Genomic DNA, 24561 nt, shown 5'->3' on the forward strand with positions numbered 1-24561 from the left:
AGGTATTCCTGACAAATTCTGCTCAGATTTAGTCCAGTGGTTCCAAAGGCTGAAGATACATGAAGAAATGGCTCTGCCCACCATCATAATTTGCAAAAGGGAGTTCCTTGTCCAGCCCCGTCCTTTGTACTTCAATAATTGTAGCAGAGCCATTTTACTAACTGTACTGGAAGACAAGCAACAATTGTACTGCAGGCAAACAGCCTCCTCTATCAGCAACAAGCCACCACCTTTGGTATTTTTGTACTATTTCTGTCACTTCTATACATTCTAATCACGATCCAGAGTTTGCAAGGATGGTTATTTCCTTCCCCTCCAACAACCTTGTAGAAGACTGGGAAAAAAATAATTCAGGAATGGAAGCCGCTTAGAAAACTCAAGGGATTTTAATGACTTAATGAAGAAGGAACTACTTATTATTATATTCAAGTAGCAAACAAGTATTTTGCTATTGAAGCACAAGCTAAAGAATTTAAAGAAGCGACAAACATTAGTAAGCCCAACATACAGAACTTTGAGGAAGAAGGCATTTTACACACGAGTTTATCAACACAAAACTGTTTAATATTTATTAAATGACACAAAATACCTAGATAACAGACTCACTCTCTGAAAGGACATGTATTTACATTATTTACCAACTTAAGAAAGACTCTCTGTACCCATATCAGACTTATGAAACATAAAAAAGGTTTTGCTGCTTTTTGCATCGAAGGATGCAACAGTGATACATGCCCTGTTTGCAAGTCTGCATAAACTATAACTTTTTGATGCAGTGAAAAAGCACAATTTCATATTCTGGTAGCTGAGGGAAGAGGCTTCTGAAAAGTAACAGGGTTAGTTTTTCCCCCGCTCCAGACATACTCTGAAGAACTGTTATACAAAAAGTATATTACATTTTTGAATGCTGCTGTACTCTTACAATTTTAGTGTAACGTTTCAAAGAAAATATTCTTCCTACTATATGAAATCACTAAAAAAGTGGTATTTGAACATTTCTTTAGATGATTTTTTTTTTTTTTAAAGAAAGCATTAGGGCAGATGATATGTCTAGGAAAAATGAAAGGCTGACAAAAAAGAAATATGAAGAACAAAATATGAAGAACAGCTAAAGCAACTTAATTTGCTAGGGTTTGCTTTTTTTCTTTTATTAACTATTTACTTTGGCACCTTTGTGTAAGCTATAGAACAAAACAACATTTACAACACATTTGCAATTACAGCATTTAAACAAAATGGTCACTTTTTAAACCAGCCAAGACAAAAAAATAGTCCATTTATGGGTATAAAGATTAAAAAACCTAAAATATATATTTCTAAGAATAAACTGCAATTTCTTATGAACAAGGTGCTATAAACTGCATGCAAGAGTCAAGATTAAAAACGCGTGGCCAAACAGACAAGCTGTGTTATAGCCAGATGAGTTGTGGTCCAAGCCCACTTCTGTTTTTCTTAGAGATATATATGGCTCAATAGGCAGGCACATGATCCCAGCAAGAAGTTGCAGAGTTGTACGGCTGGACGATAAATCTTGGCTGCAGCTTTGTCATTAACCAGGAATGAGTGAGACCTTAGCAGAAGAGATGAACGAGTTCTCAGGGAAAACCCATGAAGCTACATGGAGAAGCCTTCTCCCGTACCATCTCTCACCCCCTCTCTCTCAGCCTAACCAGGGTTCTCAAAGTCCATTCTTTGGGTTGCTTTAACTAGATTGCTGCTTAGGGGCTGCCTCAGATGGTGGGAGTTTGATGAGATTTGAGGACCTTTTCTATATAATATTTTCTGCATTTAAGTTACTTAAATGGATGGGATAAATATTAAATAAACCTTCAGACCTTTCTGGTTAGTTTGACTGAATGCAACACACTTGTCTAATGAGGGAGGATTTTAGCAGAATAGATATTTTAAACCTGTAGTGGTATTAGAGTATAGGTTTATATGCTACAACAGACTGAATGGAACCAGTTCAATATCGATATTCATCACCTCCTGTCTCCCAAAGACTGAAGTTTTATGCTCTTTCTCCAAAACTTCTTTTTAAAAGGAATCTTTTATTGTCTAAAGATACAAAACACATACAAGAAAAAGGAACACTGAATGCAAAATACAGAAGGCTTTTTTTTGGGCGGGGAGGGGGGGTAAGGGGGGGGGGGCATTCTTTCCTCCCCAGTGGATCTCTATTTCAACTAATACTTAAAGATTTGCAGGAGCAGTCTTCAAGTTTCTTACCAGATAATTCTACTGTTAGTATTTTTCTTAGAGGCAAGGGTGGTCCTGGATGTCTACCAGTAGTTATGCTGCAATAGTGTCAAAGGATAAGGTAGATTTTCTGCACATCACAAAGAGCTGTATAACAGTTAGTAAAGGGTGACAGCAAATAATTTAGTAGGAGAAAAAAAAACCATTCTGCTTCATCTGTCAGCTGAGGACTGCATATAAAACAGGTTAAGAGAAAACACAGCTGGAGAAAACGCGGTATTAAACAGTAGATCAAAAAAGCAGTAAGGATGGGATGTGTCAGATACAAAACACAAGCATACACTTTTCCTCTCTCGCACATGCACACCCCTGAATGTGGGATCACAGTGATTGTAGTTATAGGTCAGAGAGAGCTAAGTTACACTGCCATTAAAAAAAAGTAACATCTTGCTTTCAAGAAATCTCTGGTATTCCCAGGACTATCAGTGCCTGAAAGAGGATGAGGTTTTTCATTGTGCTCTGCAACACAGCTGATCATAAGTCTAAAGCCTGTCTGGGTAAGGAAGAACTGTTATGTGGAGGAGTTACCTTTAATGCTGACACTTTTTTTTGCAATATATTCCTGGCACATGCTGCTATAGCAATTAAAAAAAATGCATTTTGTTGAAACAAAGCTCTACATTCAAGTGACTTTTTCTCCCATGTCTTATAAAGATGCAAAGAATGCTCTCTGGTCATCTAAGAAAATATATTTTAGATGCCTTGTAGCAATACTTAACTTTCTATATGAGAGGTAGGCTTCTGGGTTCTAGGAGGCCTGCCACATCTAGGGCTGAGTTCTTAAAGCTTTAAGTTAAAGCAATCCAAAGCAGGGCAGTCTTAGAAGAGCTGCCCTGTCTAAACCTTGAGGTTAGTTCAAGTTTAGAATGTTGCAAAGCAAAACAAGTATTAAAATCCATTTGTAATTTTTGTTCTTACAGCTTTACCACAAGAACAGTGTGGCTTTTCATAGATATCTGTAAATAGATTCTCTTTTCTAGAGTATTGCTGCCAAGAGGTGAAGGCCTCCTACCCATGACTAGTAAAAACTGTCACTTTTTCCATTATGGCTGTTTTATGCTTAAAATTCCTAAAGGTGAACACCTAGTCTTATAGACAAGCCATATAAATCTGATCTGGACTTGTTTGTTGTAGCGGTTATTTAAGAATGGTGTCTGTATATATATACAGGATACATGCCCACACTGCAAACTTTATACACTGTTTTATATTGGTACCATTTTGTCTTAACTGCAACCAAGAATATTTTCCATCAGCAATAAGCATAACTTGGCTTATTCCCCATTTTCCCTCCCTCAAGGGAAAAACCCAAGTGTGGGCATCAACCAAACCAATGGTATGTTATAACTGAAATGCATTCTGTACAGTAAATTAAAAGTTTGCATGCAGTTTAAGCATTTTAAAGGCTATTTTTTTATATTAATTAACTTTCTGTTTCCATTTAAAGGTGTAAAAGACATCTGTCATATATCAAGGGACTCCTCTTCAGACCCAGAGACAAATGGAATCACAAAGACCAGGTACTTTCTTTTAGCTTTCTGCACATCTTACTAAATAACATGCAAAGAGTTCAACAGCATTCTTCTTAAAATGTAAATAGTACTCTTTAAATGGGCATGTTAACCACTGAAAGAAGTCCACTCTACTATACTTTTCCATTACACTGCTTTCATTCAATCATCGGTAGTATAAAAAGTCAATTAATGGGATCAACGGGCTAGTTTATCCACTGGCAACTGTGTATGACACCAAGTGTGCAGTAAAACAAAGGCCAACATATGTTTATGCGATATAGTTGTACTGATTAGGGTTTTCTTTATCTCTTTCCATGTAGTCCCTGTCAATTAACGATTCTATTCTCTTCTTAAGGTCAGCAGGCTGTAAAATAAAGCAGATGTCAGGATTATTATGTTGCAGTCAACGTTCCATGGTTCGTTCCTTCTACTTAAGGCAAATTCCCATACTGTTTAAGGTGGTTGAGAAAACAGAAATCACAGTACAGAAAAAAAAATTCCCTTAAAGTATCAAAGCTGAAGCCTGCAATGTATAATAGACTGAATTACCAAGTTAGCTTGTTGCCTGCAGCTAAGCACAGATTTTTTTACAGCAGGGAAAAGAATTCACGGCTGTTTAAACTGAACTCCAAGAACTGCAATTCATGCCTAATGTACCAAAGTGTTTCTATTTCTGATTTTTACATGGTAAAAATTTCATTTTATCTTGTTGAGAATGAGTTTTACAATCGTTTGGGCACTCTGTGATTTTGCTGTGTAAAGGATTTCAGAAAAATACCTCATGAAAAGAGGAAAAGCGTTTAAATAATCTGTTATAATCCTGCAAAGCCCAACTATTATGCAATACTTATAGGCCCACAGGAACTTAACAAGCTAACAAAGCAGAAGGAGGTGGCAGTACCTTTTATGTCACATCTCCATTGACAGAAAGCACTGTATGTTTGTACTCAGATGCATCCCTGTCTATTTGAAAATTCATTTATATTTGTACATATATATGTGACTCAGTGCATGTTTATGAAAGAATATAATCTGTATGGAAAAAACACTGTGCATTTACTGATCACTAGTTTTTTTTTTAAAATTACCAATCAAATTAACAATCAAAACCAATTCTGCATTACACTTCTGAATCACTTTCCCCTCGTCCCCAAGAATGCATTGCAAAAACACTTAAAGGCCAGAAGAGCAGCATACAAGGAGAGGTAGCTTCAGTTACTGCTAACCGAGACTGGTTCTGAAAGCCTTGCTAATGGGTTTTTGTTGTCTTAGTAAAAGCCTGAGGTGATATTCAGTTAAATGAATGCAATTGGCACTTTGAAAACTCCTCAAAGTGAGCATTTGTCCTTTCCAATAGTAAAAAGATGCATGTTTTGGACAGAAGCACTGTTTACATGAGGGCACACCAGGGAATATAAAGTGAAGTAATAAAGTTCTAGAAGAAGGAAAATCAGCACTATACCTTTACTGGGAATTTGAGCTGGTTGTAGACCTCTGACACAAGCAGGTTATGACTCAGTGTCTTACGCATCTTCATGATTCGTACAATTGCAGCGTCAATCTGGTATTGCCGGTCCTGGAATACTCTCTCTGTAGTGCTTGCCTGTTCCTCTACCTGAAAAAGTTTTAAAGAGAACACTAGAACTGTCAGAACAATTATTCTTCGTATCTCTAAAACAGCTCTCAGTGTAAAATGTCTGTTATCAAGTATTTGACAGATCCTTTACAAATAGGAAGAGAGGTTGTCTATTAAAAAAAATTTGTACAAGGAATTAAAATCTTTGCAGATTTTACACTGGATGGCTGTCAGTGAAAATTCACTGTGAGCTTGTTTCTATGTTCCAAAGCATTCAGTATGGCTCCAGGGAATGACCCAAGGTGAAAAGAACATTCACTAATCAGAACTTCTTTTATGCAACCTTATATAGGGATATCCCCTTATATACAGCGATATCTAGCATCAGTAGTGGCTAAGTTAGTAAGTGAGCACACAGTTACATCTGCATTGTTAGTTATGTGCTTTCATCCAAATTATACACCCAACTTTTACAAATGTACGTTACAAATGAGAGGGGGAAAAAACCCCCAAATTTGTAAGTGGGCCGGCAACCACATACTTAACCCAAGAATCTGAACCCCAGAGATTATAAAGAACATACCGTTTCTTTCATCTGAATTTGGTTGATCTTTATCCTGAAGAGCTTATGTCTGAAATCATCATTACATGTGAATTTATCACCGTCTTCCACGTCTTTGCCTTTGGGGCTTTTAGTTAGTACTCTGGCTTTGCCACAAGCCAGAGACTGAAGTGTCCTCCTCAGCTCTCCGTCCTCTAAAGCAGGAACAAGTTGTTTAGGTTTTTTTTTCAGTAAGAATACTTGGAAGTAGTCAGCTGTTTTCAATACCAACCTATCCCCGTGGCCTGCTTTATCTCCTCTAAACTGAACTCCTCTCCTTCATTAAACATGAGCAGCACCAGTGTCTGGAACAAGGAGACTTGAAGTTCTTTTTTGCCCTGTCACAAGGGAAATGAACAGACATCAATAGGTTGTTTGGTTTTTTGTTTTATTGGGTTTTTTTTTGGTAGGGGGAGGACTGGAAGGAATAAATTGCTGTTGCATGTTCAATTATTTTCCTTAAAGGATGTGATCATTTTATTCATTTGGTAAATTAAGAGAATAAGTTACTGTTGTATTTACTACGAAATGCAGAATAAATCGGGAGGCAGCAGGCTGGACTCCAGTGACAAAACTCACACAAGACAGGCAAATCTCAAAGCACTGACTACTCAAAACTACGATTTGAAAAGGACTTTAAGTCAACATAGAACACAAATTAGTTCAAGAAACACAGCATTAGGAACTACAGGATCTTTGAAACAATCAAGTTTGATAATACTTGTTTTACCATTAACATTTTTCTGAAGAATAGAACCGGTAAGCAGTCCTACTCCAAGAGAAATTTTCTTGAAATATATTTGTGTCCCAGAATAAATGCTTTGGGAAATAACTGGAAGTTCTTTAAAAACAGCTGTGTTCTGGTACAATGCAAAGCTTTTCTTATTTCAGTAGTGAAAAGCTGTAAAGATGCTTAAAGCTGTCAAATGAAGGAAGGTTATCCATGGAACACAGCCCCTTTTTTCCCCTCCCCAGTATAAAAATTACTGCTATTTTTAATAAAGAAATAAACCCACTGAATATTTTCCCCAAGCAGTAACCAACAACGTTTTTTTTTTTCTACCGATACAGAAATTGGAGGCATCTTCTTAGACCTTCATACACCTATTTCAGAAACTACCAACCCTAGAAATGACAGCAAGAGGTAAAAAATTAAAGGTAATTACAAAACCAGTGCTCAGTTTTCCACTGCAGCACAAAAAAGCTTCCCAATGTATCCCTAAGGTGCAACTCAGACTTGGAATCAAGCAACAGGAGTATGAGAAACAATACACTCACCTCTTTAAATTCTGCTTTTAGTACACAGTGTCCTAATGTTGACTGCCACTGAAGTTTCCTACCACTGTGTTTTCCCAAATAAAAAGTCTTGAAAATCTCCTGCAGTTTTACCATCTAAAAACAAAGAAAAAAGCGAAAACACTAAAGTCTATTGCTACTTTTAAAGCATACTTCCTTCCTGCACAATCACATAAGCCTTTAAGTAAAAGCTTAGAAAGATGAAGAGAATTGCAAGAAAAGAAAACAAACTTTAAAAGACACTTCTGCATTTTCTTCTAGAGGTTCTATGCGTATTTAAAACCAAGCTGCAGTTGATCTCAAGATGCATTGCTGATACAGACGTATCATACCAACTATCAGTGTATTCATTACCTCTGGGGGCAGGTGGACCTCCATAGGCACGTAGGTTGGCCAGTAACCCATGGTCAGAATATTCACTGTTAGTTCAATGTTGCCAGGTACATTCTGATTTTGCATATACTGCAGAAACAAAGTAAACTGAAATAAAGCAATGTTTCTTAAACGTATTTCAGGTAGTCCTGAAGCGTTATTTAGAAGAGCATTTTAAGAGCATAGACAAGTGACCTTATGATGTCTTTGCTATATGAACTGCAAGTTACATGTAATTAAACTAGAATAAGAAAAAGCATTTTTCTGAGGTTCCAAAGGCACTTCCATGCAGGAAGAAAACAGCAAAAGCAGTGTTTTAGCAGGCTGATGTGGAGATGCACCTAATTATGTGTGAACGAAGGAAAGAATGCCTGTAAGCAAAACATTACAGAACCACCAGAACTAATGGGCAAGCCCAAACAATTCCGTCAGAATATAGTGGTGTTAAAAAGGTTTCACAACTGGTGTTAAAGTGTTTTATAAGTTTACAATTCTTCTTTTATAACTGTGGATGTGATTTGTTTGTTTTGGGATAAGAAGCTCCTTGTTTCAGACAGCACAGAATTAAGAAGTAGATTCTGATTTTCAGTAGGGACTGTTTTCTCAATTGGGCTTTTGACCACTGCTTTTGAAAGCAATCACCTACAAAGTCCTTTTCTCTGTACTGAAAGACTATTACAGACAACTGGAATAATTCAACAGGAGTTTAACTCAATTACAATAGAAATGTTCACAACCGAGGACAGCCTGCACCCTCTTACTAGGCGTTCTGAGAACAACTCATTCAAAAAGCATGTAAATAGAAGAACCATGCAGGCTTTCCCACAGTACCTGTTTAAATTGTATCATTATATCTTTTGAAAGCTCCATATCTTTAAACATTCCTTCAAGTTTGCTGGTGAAAGCAGCTCCACATTCTATAAAAGAGAAAATGTAAATCTCAGAAATTAATCTTGTTTGTTTTTAACACTACAGAGTGGTTATGCTAAATATCAGAATGTACTTTGAAACAAAATGACCTATTTCAGCCTATGTTCTTACATAAAGACCTGGATTCTAATTAAGGTACAGAATAAGGTTATAAACAAGAAGAGGGAAAATGTTTTAATGTGGCAGCTATTTTGCAACCCAATTGTTTTCCCATGTGGACCTGACTGTTCATCCTAGGACTCCACTGGCAACCTGTCACTCAGACAGCAAGTCTGATCCCAATCAGCTGCCTGCCAAATTGTCTCTTGACAGCAGAACAAGATTGAGTTCCCAAAATCTTCCTCTTACCACCCAAGGACTCCATCCTGTGAAACAAAGACTGCCAACTAGCAGATTCATGTTTCAGACTTTATATGAAACGAGTAACAAGCAGAAGTCACCCTCAGGTTCTCTGAGCACATCCCTGATTTATTCAGCAGGGAACCTCAATGCTATCTCACAGGCCAAGGTACACCACATACTTTAAACTGCTGTTTTATGGTGATCGCTTCTATAATTACTAAACTAAAAGCCACTAAGTTTCCTCAAAACCCACCAGCCATACAAGACTGGCACACGAGGCTCCCCTCTGCCCCCGAGTAAAGGGGAAATATGAACAGCACTTCCGGGAAGGCCCGTTAAAGTAACTACTTTTAAAAGAAAGCAAGTTGATAGACAGACAAAGATATTTACCATGTTTGAGTTTGGAAAGCATAGATTTTTCCGCATCTACTGATGCACTCTTCCCAACTAATAGTCTCTTTGCTAGATCTTTTTTATAAAAGGCCTCAAAGACATCTTTTCCTGTAAGAGATCAGATTTGACAGTGATCACAAATCATTGTTTTAAAGAAACATTACTTACATGAGGCAATTCAAAGCCCAGTAAAACTAACAAGGGCTTTAAGAACATTAAGATTTTCACGAGTCAGGTCTTGTTATTGGCATTTTGCATTATGCAAACTAGTTAAACTGCACCACACCAGCCGACGGCATCTACAGAGAATGAACCCTTGAAAACGAAGGCAGACTGCAAAAATTTATTCAAAGTAGCTTTATGTTACTGATTAAACAACTGTATCCCCACAAAAATCCAATACTTACCATATATGAATCTAAATATGATCATAATTTTATCCAGCATTTTTTCAAGTTCTTCATCAGTAGCTTCTTTGTTGCCTGCACGAAGCTTTGAATCTACATATTTAGCTAAAAGAGTATTGAGGAATAAAAAGTTCAGCATATTCTTAGTATTACAATGAAACAATTTTTTTTTAAGAAAAATCTAATATTGTGAGGTTGTTTGTAATTGTAAAGGATCATGAAATCACCTTCAAATCAGTTTCACCACAGCTAGCTTAAAAGATTTTCATAGAGGCAATAAAGTTACAGAAACATTATAACTTAATCTCATTTTTCAGCTAAGCAATTACTGCATCTTAACTTTATTAACATACATAATGTTAAAAAAGATTGTGTATGTAATAAATCCTGGTTTGTATTACAATCTTAAAGTAAAAAGTCACTATGGCTATGGATTGACATAGCTGTAAGAGGCAAAAAGATCAGAATATGTAAACCAGTTATTTAAATGTGTTGACTAGACTGCTGAATTTCTCTAGGAGATTAGTGTTTCTTTTAATTTCAAATGGTTTGATAAGCACATTACAGTTAGTGAGTTAATATAAAAAAGGAGGGCAGAAAGCATTACTGCACAAGCCTAAGAGCAGAACAGATTGCAAAGCAGGTGTTATTCACTGTGTGGGGAAACGATTAAGGTATTCAAAATTGCAGAGAGCCAGGCTGTAATGCAGAAATCTGTAAACGATGTTCTTTACAAACTAAAGAGGCTCTGTCCCCACAACATGAGAGATGCGGTGCATCCTCATCTCTTCACTTATATAGATTAAAACACAGATGTCTGTGTAGAGCCACTAATAGCTCTGTGCTCGTGTTGCTGGTACAGTTATGTAAGCTGCTGAAACAGCCCAATTATTAGCAATGTTCTCAGATCTGGACAGCAGTCAATTGCTGGCGTGCCCAAGGCCTCATGTTTTTCACTTTACTCCAACCCAGACAGTGGACTGAAGTATAGACTTGTTCTTCATGTGTAATGCTATCCTCTTAAATAATTCACTTGCATAAGAAGGGACAGTAGATCCCCAGTTTGACAATGCATTGTGCATAATATCTTTTGATATACAATTCCATCATATCCCATCTGTAAGCTGCATCAGCAACCCCTTCTTGTCTCCCACCCAAATTCCCACATGGGAAGAAAGTGAAGAAAAATACCTATGAGTTCAGCTGGTTTATTTGGTCTTTTGTTAATGAATGTTTCAAAGGCTTCTTTCATGGCATTTACAAACTTCTCATTCTTGAGAAAGCAAACATCAATAATATGGTCAACTTTGTCTTTAAAATCAAGGAGTTCTTGGACCATGGTTTTGTCTTTTTCTGGATTAATTACTATGGTGCTACCAAATGCCTGCAAAATAAAATGTATCTTTCAATTAGCCTGAATAATGAATTTAAATGATAAGACTTCTAAAAGCCTAAGTTATTTTTCTAAAGTCTCACTTCTAGTATTCATATTAATTCCAGTAACACAACAGAAGCAATAGGACTACGAAATATTTACCACATAATCATATCTAGACCTTGGAAGTTGATTCAAAACCAAGCCCTGAATAAGTGAACAGATTCAGAACTTGTCTGAAGAAATAAACTTAAGCATGACAAAATTAACACATCCTTTTAAAACATCTACATCCTCAGGTTTTACACAGGTAAAGCTCCCACTAAAAACTTTATATAAGTACTCCTATGTTAATATATATATATATATATTAACTGATATTCAAGTGCTTTTTGAACTTCAATTGATTGGTCGCTTAAGCTAACATTCTGACATGAAACTTTAGCAGAGAGAAGAGCAAAATGTTCCGCCATTACCAAAATGTCTACTGGAGAAATACAGTTGTCCCGCACAACTAACTATACGCAAGACAACCTCCAAATTTATTTGGAGTTCAATAATTCAACTGAACATTCAATAGGGCTAGAACAGTTACTGTACTTTTCCTAGTACAGTTTCAAAGGCTGTCCATTAAATATGTTTATAAGCAAGTAGTTTTAATTCTTAGAAAATGCAGTAGCTTAGAGATGACTCAAATATCTGAGTGTAAACCCCATCGATACAACAGTGGTATCTGTTCCAGAGTCCTAGGAACAGTACCTTTATGTACTCAATCCAGTGTTGCAAGAGAACCTGTACTCCACCTCTCACACGACTGAACAATTGATATAGAAGAGATAGGTCTTGAATTCGGTTTTCATCGAGAAGGTGGTTTAAACCTGCAAATAAGAGAATTTCAATAGAAATGAAAACCAAAGTAATCTAAAGAAAGTGCAGCACAGTATGACAGTAAGGGACCTCTTCAAAGCTAGTATTTTTCAATCAAGCAATTAGTGGTGTTTTTTGTTGCTGTTTAGGTGAGGGTTTTTTTAAGCTATCTAATTTAACAGCAAAACGCACAATGGCCACCTGAAATGGCTTAAACCTTAAAAAACTTTATGGCACTGGGTAACTTAGGCTTCAGGTACTTTACAAAACTTACTTATCACTTATGCTTACTTCTGCTTTACCAGTCCCTAAACATTCAAAAAGTTTACACTTTACTGATATGTAGGAAAGGTTCCTTTACAACACAGAGCTCTGAGTCTCAGTTCCAGCTGTAAAATAAATTTTACAGATGTTTGAAGGCAAGCAGTTTCCAAAAATATTGCCACTTTTCACTTTTTAACTTTTTGGCAGAGAAGGCCTGATGCTCCACAGCAAGGTTCTAAGAAAGCAGATGGGTAAATATTGCAAACTCAATGCTCCTCTCAATAAAGAGTCTGTTACAGATGTGCAGGAAGATGCTCACATATTTGTTTCATCCAGAACTTGTCTAGTAAGGACTTGATAATTTTCTTTTGTTAATCAACTTGTGCTGCACCCCTATCTGTTTCCAGACTACCCCTCAGAGCAACAGAGGGTCACTTGACTCCACAGAGACTATTGCAGCACTGAGGCAATATACTTAATTGCTCAAATTGTACTAAATTATTAAAATGAGTGGCTTTTTGTGAGCAGCAAGTAACCAAAGTTTCTCCTTCCTAGTACAGCCATAATTTGAAGACTGTTCCTTTACCTCCAAGTCTTCAAAATGCTATTTAACACACAATTCAGGAGTCCCTGTTCTACTTTTCCTTTGGCTTTGCTGTGTATCTGAAGACAGCACTGCATCTCCCTACCTCTGCCAAGGAATACTTGCCCTCTTGCAAAACAGTCAGTGCTATTTCATGAACTGAGTAGCAAAGGGCATTAAAGAATGATGTGGCTTGTGTACTCCCCCAGCACCTCAACGCGTCACTTTCTTTTTCAGCACAGGAATTGAAAGCCCCACAGCAGTAATTAGAAACATTTCTATAAAGAAGAAAGATTACCTTTCTGAAGAATGGCTGTTAAATGTTCACCTAGAAGCTGCTTTTCTACAGTAGCAATTAGTGGCTTCCTATAGAAAAAATGTTTAGAATTATTTTTCCTTTTTCCATTACTGACAGTTTTAAATTGTTTTTTTTGAGATTATGTTAACTACACTTGTCTTTGGGAGTGCTCTAATTATCTGTGACCAAGGACCTAAAATGATTATACACATTTACCCCATGACCTCCTCAGTAAGCAATCTTTCTGTCTGCTGACTGAGCATTTAATTCATACAATAAGCCTGTTGTATGTGACCTTTAGGCAGCTGGAAAATGATTTCATCAGTGAAGAAACTGGGCAAAAATCTGTCAAAGAATATACCTTCTCTTGCTTTATGGGAGGAGATTTATGTCTTGGGAGACAACAAGGAGAAGGAAAAAAACACCTCATGAGTCAAGAGGTATTAAAACGAATAGGGAATTGGCCATTAATAATGGTGTGGAAGAAGGAAGCCACTAAAGAAGTTCAATGTTTATAACAGCTGAGGGAGAAAGGAAATAAAAAAGCATGACAGTAGCAACAAAAACACCTTCCTCAGACAGACCCTCTGTACTTTAGTATAAAAAAAACTCCTCAAGCAAGTGGTAGTTGCTACTTAGTGACCTACATTTTCTCTCAGATGTGAGAGCTGTGGCTTTATGTTAGAAGAATATTTCCCCTGTCCTACCAGTCATGACCTCGACTTGATTGTATTTGAGGAAATCCTGCCTCCAAGTAGAAGAGATTGAAATGTGACATTAGTCAGTAATTTCCTAGACTCCATGAAGAACATGCAACTACTCTTAAGTAAATATTCAGACTCTTTAGCTTGAGAAGTCCCTATCTTAGGTCCTATCTTTTTCAAATAGGACAACGGCTGATTAACTGCATTTCAGTGAGAAAGAGATGTTTGGACTGGGGGTGGCAGCCTATTTTTCTCCAACCAAATGCCCAATGTTTATTGCAAAAAATGATGGCTTAAGAGAAAAGGATATTAGCTCTGTGAGTGAATACAGTGCTTCATTGTAAACAAGGAATTATGGGAAATGAGGAGCATTTTATAGTCAGTCAATAACTGAAATACACTGTAGCTACTAGATGGCCCTCAATAAAAGAGCCAAACAGCTAAGAATACCAAGCAAAGAGAGATGGCACTTACTGTGTGCTCTGATCTAAATAAGTGATTATCCTGTCTGCTTCTTCTTCCAAGCGCTTGTTGACATGGTGAAGATATTCTGGAACCTGAGAATGCCAGAGCAATTTTGTGTGTTTTAAAATAATCAAGGCAGGAGGGGGGAAGACAACTGGTCTAACAGCAGTAGCAGCTCCAGTTATAACCACAAATCATTAGCATGGGGACTGAAGGCAACTGCACATGAATTTGCTTTTTCACAGGTCTATGAAACATAAATTCCACATTACTGCCCAGTATGCTGGCTAAGGCAGCAGAAGAGTTCATCTCCCTCACAAACACTTCATCATTAGGCATGACAAATATTGTTAAACATTCAAAATACCTCTCGTTCCTGCATAAGCCGCTGTCCCTCTGCTGCATACAGGCGATTAGTCTCTTCCAAGAATCTGTGTTCGAAAGAGTCTTGATAAATCTAGGGAAATAACAGAATAGCAGTTGAGGATAAAGCTTACTGAGCACTAAATGAGAATCTGAGCTGTTTATTGGTTTAAAGGTGAAACAAGTTTACTCACCTGCAAGTCAGAAAGCATGCTTAAAAGGCTTCGCAGTAAACTCCTGTCAATAGCCTCACCATTTCTTTCCCTCTCAATCAGCAGAAGAATGCCATCAATAGTTTTGTTCTGAACTTTCTGATCACTGATTATATGAGTTCTGAACAATTCCAGCCCCATATCCCTGAAAAGAAAATAACAAATGTTCAAGAAACTGCATAAGAATCAACCCCAAAGATTCTCTATTAATAAAATTTATCTAGATCAAAGAGAGGCCAATAAATACTAGCATTCTTCAAATTCCTCATTCCTCTGCCCCCAAAATCACTCAACGTGAATAATGCAATATAAACTGTATTTATAAAATAAACCACGACAAAGCACCGACAGTAAGCTACAGACTTTCAAGACCAAAGCACATATTTTCTCTGCAATAACCACCTAACTTTCACAGCATCTTTACTTCTCACTTGGTTGGCAGGATAATGGATACTGAAGTAACAGCAGCCTTCATGAGAAAAGGATAACGTCCCAATCCCATGGTTAGGCTGTTGGACAGTACTTTTTTTCATCCATCACTTTCTAATCTGTAGTTTTTATGCACAGCCTAGAAGAACTCAGTGATATGAAATACAAGAATCTCTGCTTTGGGCATCCCAGTTAAAACCTTCCATGAATTTGAAGCCGTGGGTCTGGACAGTTTTAGGGAAAGCCATGCCTCTCCATCCACCTCTCCTGCAATCTCTGGCATAGTAATTCAGGTAGTGCCAAAGGCACTGCAGGGTATTTGCTAATTATTAAAATATTGGGGATGTGGGTGTTGAAGTCTGAAAGACAGCAACTTGCTTTTAACTTAGGTAACTTTTTCCTTCAAAAATACTTACGGAACTTTGAGTAACACACACGTTAAAGCCAGTTTCTGGGCAACCCAAACACTCACACTTCATCTGTTGAACAGGCCTTCTTCTCTTACTGTGCAAACTACAGGCTGATACCTATACCTACTTAGCTGAAATTTGCTATCAGAGCTATTCTAGAAGAATCCTGTAATTCATGGCAAATTAAAAAGTGAAATTTCCCTTTACAAGCATGTATGAATTCACCACCTAATTTACAGGTCACTATAAAGCTCACATTACCCCTCTCCCCTCCAGAAATCAGCAAGATATATGCAATAATATACCCCCAATTATTGTTTCATTTGTGCTCTTACCAAATAGACGGCAGCATTGAATTTTGAAGTACATAAGTTCGATCCAAGAACAAAAAGATACTTCTAATCATAATCTGTTGTGAGAAGGAACAAAAAAGTCACAACCGTTTTATTCTTGAAGAGCAGCACAAAGTATGCTCAACATCAAAAAAAATCCCACTGACAAGTTTTGTACAGTGCTTTCCTAGACCACGTCCATGTGTTTAAAATGTTCTACCAATCTCAGCGAGATTATCAATGCCATATTTAGCATTTTTCTGTATAAAAGAATAGGTCCTTTCATAATAGGCATAAAAGAAGAATAGTTTGCATAGAAACAACAGTTAGGAGTTGAGGGTGTGTGTGTGGGTGCAGGTCCAAGATCAGAGCAATGTGTCAAGAAACACTACAGACCAGTATTTTCAAGGCTTTGTTTCTAACAAACTAAATACACTTGTATTTATGTAAATTTAAGACAACATTTCAGAAGCACAGTGTGTTTGTCGCAAAATGTAGTTAAGCAAAACATCGGCTGACCAGGCAACCATTTTTTCTTTAAAAAGATAAACACTTACCATTTGTCTGCAGTGATCTTGCCAACATTTGTCTATTTTCTTTAGAAAAAGGACACTATCCAATGAATCCATGAAGAAATCATTAAGAAAGTTATGATTAATAGGTAGTGTTAGCAATGAAATGGACCAACATTATTTTTTTTTCCTAGGACACTAGACAGAGCACAAGCTCACCTACTCTCAAAAAGAACCAGTTAACTTCTTGCAATGTGTTTATTTTTATTTTTAATGAGGGCCCTTGAGTTCCTAACAAGAAACCAAAATTATATGAATGATTTTTAAAAAACAGGATCTAAATACTTTTGAACGTTTTGTCTAGTCCCCCATCCCTGGGGTGTGGAAGAAACATGTGTATCCCTACGCTTCGAAAACCAACAATCCACAGCACACGCAAGAGCCCACAACCGCACAGATAATATAATTTCAGCTCTTGTTAAGAGATAATCTTCAGAGATAAATTTTGTTCTTGAAATTTAACTTGTATTCCATTCACTGCATAGCTCTGGTACCAAATAACATCCACGTAACAGGATCTTTATCTGATGCAACTCAAAACTTTTGAAAATAAAACATTTTGCTCCCCAGAACCACTATCATTGTATGCTGCCATTAGTGCTTCACAACAAGAAAACCAGAACTTCCTATCAGGAATATTTTCCATTTACCTGAGCACGGCAAGATCAGCATGCAAAAATCTTTAAGTGAAACACCCAATACAGCCTTTTAAACCCCATTGTAACTCTAATATAAGGCTCTGCAAGATGTCAAAGTGTTTCATAAATACCAATGAAATTTTTCAAATGGTTACAGACAAAGGAACTGGCAGCAGTCTCTGAGGTCCCACAAGAAAATGAAAACAGAACCAATTACGCAAACACGTAAAAATTCAGATTACCACGGCCTACTGTCATGAACTGGTCAAATAAATCCATCACCATATACTGGCAGGTAAAAACATTACAGCTTGTCAACAGCTAAAAAGGATATTCTCTGAATTGGTGAATTTGTGCTTTAATGTGGTCTTCACAGATCTGTCTCAATTGTTTGTACAAGTTTGCAGAAATCTTGTAGGAGCAGAGATTTTCAACAGCCTGAAGTAAAGAGAAACAAAAACCTGTTTGTATTCTTATATGTGGTTTTACAAGGAAAGGGGGGAAAAAAAACCCAACCAACCACGGAATTCTTCTGCTTCTCACTCAAAACTACCAACCTTTAATTGTAACATAGTTAACAGTTGCACGCAAAACACCAGAGAGGGATGTGGCACTATAATGGCAACAAGAGACAAAGGAAGGCCATGCCCTCAACAGCTTACAGTTCATTAATTTCAGTTGGAATACCGCCATCTCATAAAGAACTATGGGACTTGCATCTCTAAGAAGAGGGATGTTTAATATGTTCCAGGAGCTTGATGGGTTTCATACTTCGAAGCAGACAGTAAGTCTTAATATTATTAACTGCTATGCTCTGCAAGCCACACTAATAGTAGCAGAAAAGCACTGCTAGTGTTATTTCCTTTCTGTAGTCCTTTCTTTGATTAAGCTTCCCTCACCCCCAAAAGTGTATACATACATATTTTATCTATATCTATGTATCTATACGTCCATCCATCAACCCCTTGCCTGAAGTTTGGTTACAATCCTGAACAATTTTTAGCAGTATGACTACATTCCAGGTGTTTACAGGGACAAATCTCAGATTTCTAGATCATAAGTATTAGAATTGTTGCTGTGGTTCACCGTGAGAAAAGAAGTTTAACGGAGACGTATCTTGGAGATTGGTCAATCAAACAAGTATTCTTAAGTCCATAAACATAACCCAAGACTTTTCCACAATTCCTACCAGTTGCCCAATTATCCTAGGATATCAAACCCAATCCTTACTGTTGAACCTGAGAATGAAGCGCACTACAGTTAATACTGGCTTTAGGACACAGAGGAGTTAAAAAGTAAACCAAACGGACACCTCCACCAAAACAAACCCCAAAACCGAAAATGAAACCATCCCGCACAACAATCACAACTACGGAAAACCACACCAGCACAAGCCTGCTGTCAGAAACAGGTAAAGCAAGAAAATGGTCACAGACTCTGCTCAACTGTATGCTGCTCCTGTACCCACAGGGTCAGGCTCCAAATGAAACAGCAGCAAACCAGGAAACAACCGCTAATTGGATTTCAGCTTTGATTTCTGTAGCACTTCAGCTACTCAAAGGTGTGCATCATTTCTCTTGCTGCGGAGGAACAAAGCAAGTACAAAGCTCGTAGAGCCTCACAAGGTTTCCTCATTAGGACTTTCCAATACAGACAAGAGTTAAGAGCTCAAGAAGCTTAACTACATTGGAAGAGGTATCTTATTTTAATGTGTGCAGCAGAACTTTTGCAGACTGTTTTGCAATTTGCCTCTATACTCGGACAATGGTGCCTGCCAAAGCATATTTGGCATCAGATACATTTACCAAGCAGCTGTTCAGAAACGACACTAGTTTAGTTAGCATTTAAAAACACTAGTGAATCCTATCGCTATTTTTAAATCAATACATTTATTTTTAGATTTACCAAAATAGAAAAAATCATACTTGATTGCACTGTATTTCACTGAAAAGTATCTAGAGATATTACAATTTTATAACTGAGATTATAAACTATGATATTATAACTATGATTTAAAAGAAAAAAGCATATTTTTGGTTTTCTGAGCACAAGCAAAATTAAATTAAGCCTGTGTTAAAAGCAAGTAGAAATGTAAAAGATAGCCTTGCTTCTGCTTCACAGCTTTCAATAGAATTTTGTATTTTTAAACAATTTTGCATATCCTTCAAGCATTTAATGAACAGTTATTTGTTCTGTTGTTCAGTCCAGAGTAACTGATTTACAATACCAGCCAATATACTGGATCATAATTTGTTATTAGTTTTAACCAAGTTTTGTTAAAGTATTATTGTTACTTTAACAATACTACATATTTCCTGACAAACTGTTTAAAAAAGAAGCTCTATTTTTTGATTACCCGAAAATTATAAAAGATTATAATGAGCTTAAAACCGCACTGAGGAAATTGGCTGGTGAGGTTCTTGGTTCCACAAGGAATGGCAATTTATCCTTCCCTAAATCTCTCCCCAAACCTTGTGCAAACTCTCCCCAACTTTTCACAGAAATCAGTTAGATCCCAGTGCAACTTTTATTGAAAAGGGGTGGGCAGGGCAAGAAGAGACAGTGAAAAGAGATGCAGAGAAGGCTAATCACACACAGATAAACCAATCAAACAGCTAACCAGTTAATAAGGACTTAAATAATAGAGTAAAAGTGTCAGTGCCTCTTAACACTGAGCTCAAGCAGCACTGTTGCTAGGCCACTAAAACCACAAGTACCACAACGTCAGTAGGGAAAAGGTGAGGAGTGGAAGAAGTCTCCCCAACATATTCAGCTGAAAATGCAGAAGTAGAGATTATAAAAAAAAGTTAGGAAGCATAGTTCAAGCCTGATCACTTCCTAAAACGCTTAGACCAAAACAATCAGAGCTGATGTTGGGAACAAATTTTGGTTCTTGGTTGTTAGGACAGAAAGCTGAACAAAAAAAAATACAATCAAGCCAAAATAACAGAATTCATGAACAAAAACAGTATTCTATTTACTCTTAAGAAGTCAAATAAAAAGTTCCAGTTTTTGAATGATTTATGATCCTAAATCACAAACAGATGCTGCCTTCAGAAGAAGGATTATATTGTAATATAAATAATATTTTTCTTACCTAAATACCAACATTTTAGGATTTCAATTTTCTCCTTCAACAGCTACACACTATAACCCCTCCCGAATGATAAAAAAATACAGCTCCTTGCCTTATTTAATTCTGGTCAACTGTTACAAATGAAAATTCCTTGTATTATGCCATGGCAATTAAAAAAATTTCCGAGTTCAGTGTCAGGTCTTGTGAAATTTTTACTGATGATTTTAAAATGTGAGAATCTATTTGATGAAAAGTTTTTCAATGATAAAAGAAACTATCAAATAAAACAGGATATTCTTAGCACTGTATCAAAAATGTTTTAAGAAAAAAAAATCCAATGACAAAACAGAAACACTCCTCCCCAATTGCTTTTAATTAAAGCACTTACCTGATAGAGTTCTTCTAAATTGTACTTAATTGAAGTACTGTTCTGGATAGCTTCTACGGCTTCTTTCAGTTTTTGCCAGGTTTCATCTGTGTAGTTTTCAGGCAATTTAGGTTTATCTTAAAGAGAAATTATATAGAATTTGAGAAAAACCTTAGCAAAAGCAGAACTTTTTACCTTTTACGGAAATGAAAGTAGTAGCTTTGAGAGGAAAGAGGTATGGGCTGATGCTCTATACATTTTAATTTATACTTACGTGAAAAGAAAGCATTTGTGTAAAAGCAGTGTCTTAGTTACACATGAAATAGTAATGCTCTGTAAAAATTCAGCATTGCTCTTCACATATGCATTGCAGCACTTGAGCCCAAAGACTACATGTGATACATAGAAATCACAATACCATGTTAAGCAGATCAAGATGGAATAAAAAGCTAAAAACCAGCAAGCATTATCTATACCTTCATCACATTCTTTTTCACTACCAGGACAGCACAGCTAAAAGAAAGTGAACATTAGAGCTGAAAATGACAGATTAAGAGACAGAGCTGTATATAAGTTACTTTTTTAAAATTTACATCTCATTAATTCTACGCTGTATTAACAATAGGAAAGAAGCACTCAAGAAACACACATGGAAATACTGTATAATACAGACTTTATGATCACAAGAAAACATTCCTATATTGAAGTAACGCGTTTACATCTCTCAAGTTTGCGAGTGGACATTTGTCAGTTAAGCCTTCTTTTGATGTTCAATGCTCAAGCTTTGCAGATTTGACTATTCTCACTATTTTTTTCAGCCTTGTTTCTAGAGATGCTCTTGCGACACAGTATCTTCAACAAGCAGAAAGCATCTACAACAAGCTAAGAGATTCTGAAAGTCACACCCTCAGAATGCCAGGACAATTTTAAAATTCTGCATGTTCTCATAACTAGGTAAAATTTAGTTTTGTTCTAATAAGGACATTTTCAAATGGAGATGGAAGGAGGCAACAACTCAGGGAGGAAGTCACATGCACATCCATGACATCAACAGGTGAAACTGGCCCAGAGCTTATACTCTATTAAAACTGCCTTTTAAATACCTAAAGGTAAAAAACCAAAACTGTAAAACTTTATGATTTGTCTAAATGTAACAAACGGAGACAAGTAATTTTTTTGTCCTCCCAAGCATTTCCCTGTAATACTGACACTATCCCACCATTAGCTATATATATCATAGGAGAAACAGCTACACACGAGACTCCTGTTTTCACCAGTAACTGATAAGTGTGCTACTCAGCAGTAAATACCAAGATTACGGATTTTAGGAAGTTATTTAAGTTGTAAGGGATGTTATTGCTATCACACAAAAATAAAGACACTAATCTTTACATATTCTTCATTTTAGCATCTGAGAGTAAATAAAAAGCAAAACTGGCAGATTCTTGAGACATCCTTTTTAGGCAAATGATTCACATACCAATTTGTAAGCAATGACAAGCACAGCACTGTGCAATCCATGACATTTAACAAGTACTTCAGACATGAAAAGTTGACTTCCCTTAAAGATAACAGTGCAGAAGCAACAGAAGAGTGGCATTTATTTCTCCCTACCATACACCACAAGCATAAGCATTAAAATAATCAAATTAATGAAAATGATAAGATGGGCGGAGAACATTTTTCAGCCTTAAAGGAAGAAGTTACCCTGTGATCATGGATTGCTGAAAAACATTACAGTCAGTAAAATAATCCTAATCCTCACCTTCTGTGACACCTCTACAAAACACTTCTACCTGTTGTGTATTTAGAAAGTAATTTTAATGTCAGTAATATCTTTTATACCTCCCCAACAAAAAAAGTAAAAACAACCCAAGAAAGCAAGCTATCGGACTATTTTAGAAGGCAGCAAGAGGCAGGAAACAACAAAAGTCCACAATTTCCCCATCTTTACAGGGAAAAAAATTACAGCGTTTTAGCTAAGCTTTCTGCCTACACTTACTTCTATTTTTGTTTACTAGAAAATGAAGCAGCATCACAGCAGAAAGTTTCATGTCTCTGCTTCAGCTGCTCTCTAGTCGGAAACACATCTTTGGAAAAATTCTATAAAATATCGTAAGCTTGTAAAGTGAGTTACGTATGTTAAGACCGAGAAAGACAAGAAAGTTCAACAACAAAAATTACAGCAAAGATATTGCTAAAAAAACACTAAGGAAAAATCTGAACTATCTACTTTAAAGGCAAGTGGGGAAACCAGAAAGGAAATCCACCATAATAGCCTGATAATCACCTTAGTTTCACCCTTTAAAACTAAGCACAGGCAGATTAACCTATAAACAGACAACATGGATAGAAGCAAGACATACAGATTCAGGCCTAATATAAAAAAAAACCCACATTCTGTAGAATTAACATAAACTGAGCAAAAATATACACCAAGGCCTGAATCAGGATTACTAAAAGAGATATCAAATGTTAAAAGTCTGCGGAGAGGCAATTTACAGTTGTGTAGTAAAACCTTTCGCCTAACATACAAGTTAAGGCCTTGACAAATGACAGAGCAAAAGAAGTCTGAAAAATAATCCCAGGAAGTGTAGCTCAGGAAGTGCACGTGACTGAGGAAGTATGCATCACTAAATATCATTCCCCCTTTATGTAAGGACAGAAACATTCACCACAGAGAAGCACTTCCCTGTAAAACCTGGAGCTATTTGACAGCCAACCGGTTTTCAAGTTGAAAACAAAACACAGAGTTGAGCATCAGCTCCCCATAGGTTGTGACAAATGGTGGCCTGTTACCTTTAAAGTTCTTGATCACTAATTTCTTAGCAGAGCCAGGTTTACTGTTGGCGAAACTGGAAACAGTAGATGAGGCAGCTTTGGTCAGGCCATTTGCATGGTGCCCCACAGCCACGGATGAAATTAAAAGGCTTTTATTTTTGAGTTGTTGTTGGTGCTGCTGTTGAGAAGAGGCAGCTGGAGAGGAGGAAGACGACTCTTCAGCCATCTTCACATCGAGTCCAATAAAATCCAAGGAGTCCTCAAAGCGCAGTTTCTTCTGGAGGTGATGGTTGGACGAGGCAACCCCCGAGGAGGAGCAGGAGGATGCAGTGATGACAGAGGAAGATGAAGAGGTGTTTTTGGAAGGAGAAGAGGCACAGGAAGAAATGGAATCAAGTTCTTCTCTTTCAGAATTACTGTTACTGCTGTTATTTAACTTTCTTTTCTTGCAGGAGGAGCTGCTGCTGGTGTTACCATCAGTGGCAGGTCTGACCTCCTGGGCTGCAGCTGGGGGGTTGGGGGAAGAGAAACCTGTGGGAAACATGAACACACAGAAGTGAGCAGGCTGAGGGGCATCAAATCCTTGTGGTGTGGCAAAGACGGAGAGAGTTTTAGAGTCAGTCTCTGTTTGGTGTCTCTCCGGGGGGATGTCTTTCAGCTCCGCTCTCTCATCAGTGGAGTCCTTCTACGTTCCCTCTCCTTCACTTTCTTCTTTCTTGGAGGAATCGCTTTCTCTCTTCTTCGTTTCTTTATTACTTTGTTTCTTCTCGTAGTTTGTCTCTGCTTTTGCTCCTTCCTCGGCAGGTCTCCGTTCCTGCCTCTCGCCACCCACCGCTTTCTTCCAGTTCTTCTCTCCAGCACCAGTCCTGCCCCGAGGCTGTCCGCTCCCCTCCTGCTCCGCCCGCCTCGTCTCACCGAGCAGCAGCGGAGAAGACTGAGCGCGGCTCCCTCACGCCTCGGCCGCCTCGGCCCCCTCGACCCGCACGCGCCTCCCTCGCCGCCGCCCGGCCCCGCTCTCCCCCCGCGGCCCCGCTCTCCTCGGCCTCCCCCCTCGCCGCCTCCTGCTCGCGCTTCCCGAGGGGGGACGGCCCGGCCCGCCGCTTGTTATTGTCAATACACGGCTCAGAGGCAGCCT

General features: G+C 37.6%; 1 protein-coding gene across 2 annotated transcripts; it reads right to left on the reverse strand.

The window, feature by feature from the left end:
• Positions 1-378: 378 nt before the first annotated feature.
• Positions 379-24561, reverse strand: CUL4B (cullin 4B). 2 transcript variants are annotated; one of them, XM_009566326.2, is made up of 20 exons: positions 23445-24561; positions 20667-20782; positions 17537-17640; positions 16550-16619; positions 15996-16069; positions 14804-14966; positions 14614-14703; positions 14256-14338; positions 13078-13145; positions 11825-11943; positions 10882-11074; positions 9691-9795; positions 9281-9391; positions 8450-8535; positions 7601-7708; positions 7229-7342; positions 6183-6288; positions 5933-6105; positions 5236-5388; positions 379-4137 (listed from the first exon to the last, which is right to left on the reverse strand). In XM_009566326.2, exons 1-20 carry the CDS (start codon positions 23968-23970, stop codon positions 4042-4044), a joined length of 2658 nt encoding a protein of 885 aa, XP_009564621.1. In that variant the 5' UTR covers positions 23971-24561; the 3' UTR covers positions 379-4041. The 2 variants fall into 2 exon arrangements, with proteins under 2 accessions (XP_009564621.1, XP_053931813.1); XM_054075838.1 differs by having other exon boundaries at positions 16550-16631.

The sequence above is a fragment of the Cuculus canorus genome, chromosome 10, assembly GCF_017976375.1.
Source record: "Cuculus canorus isolate bCucCan1 chromosome 10, bCucCan1.pri, whole genome shotgun sequence".
Classification (NCBI taxonomy): domain Eukaryota; kingdom Metazoa; phylum Chordata; class Aves; order Cuculiformes; family Cuculidae; genus Cuculus; species Cuculus canorus.

What these genes read in the sequence shown, in the direction of transcription:
- CUL4B (XM_054075838.1), bottom strand. Translation starts at nt 23,970, where the DNA reads ATGTTTCCCACAGGTTTCTCTTCCCCCAACCCCCCAGCTGCAGCCCAG. An exon ending in AGTGATCAAGAACTTTAAAG is followed by an intron (nt 20,783 to 23,444) that starts GTAACAGGCCAC and finishes TTTCTCTTTAAG; the next exon opens with ATAAACCTAAATTGCCTGAA. An exon ending in GCATGCTTTCTGACTTGCAG is followed by an intron (nt 14,704 to 14,803) that starts GTGAGTAAACTT and finishes TTATTTCCCTAG; the next exon opens with ATTTATCAAGACTCTTTCGA.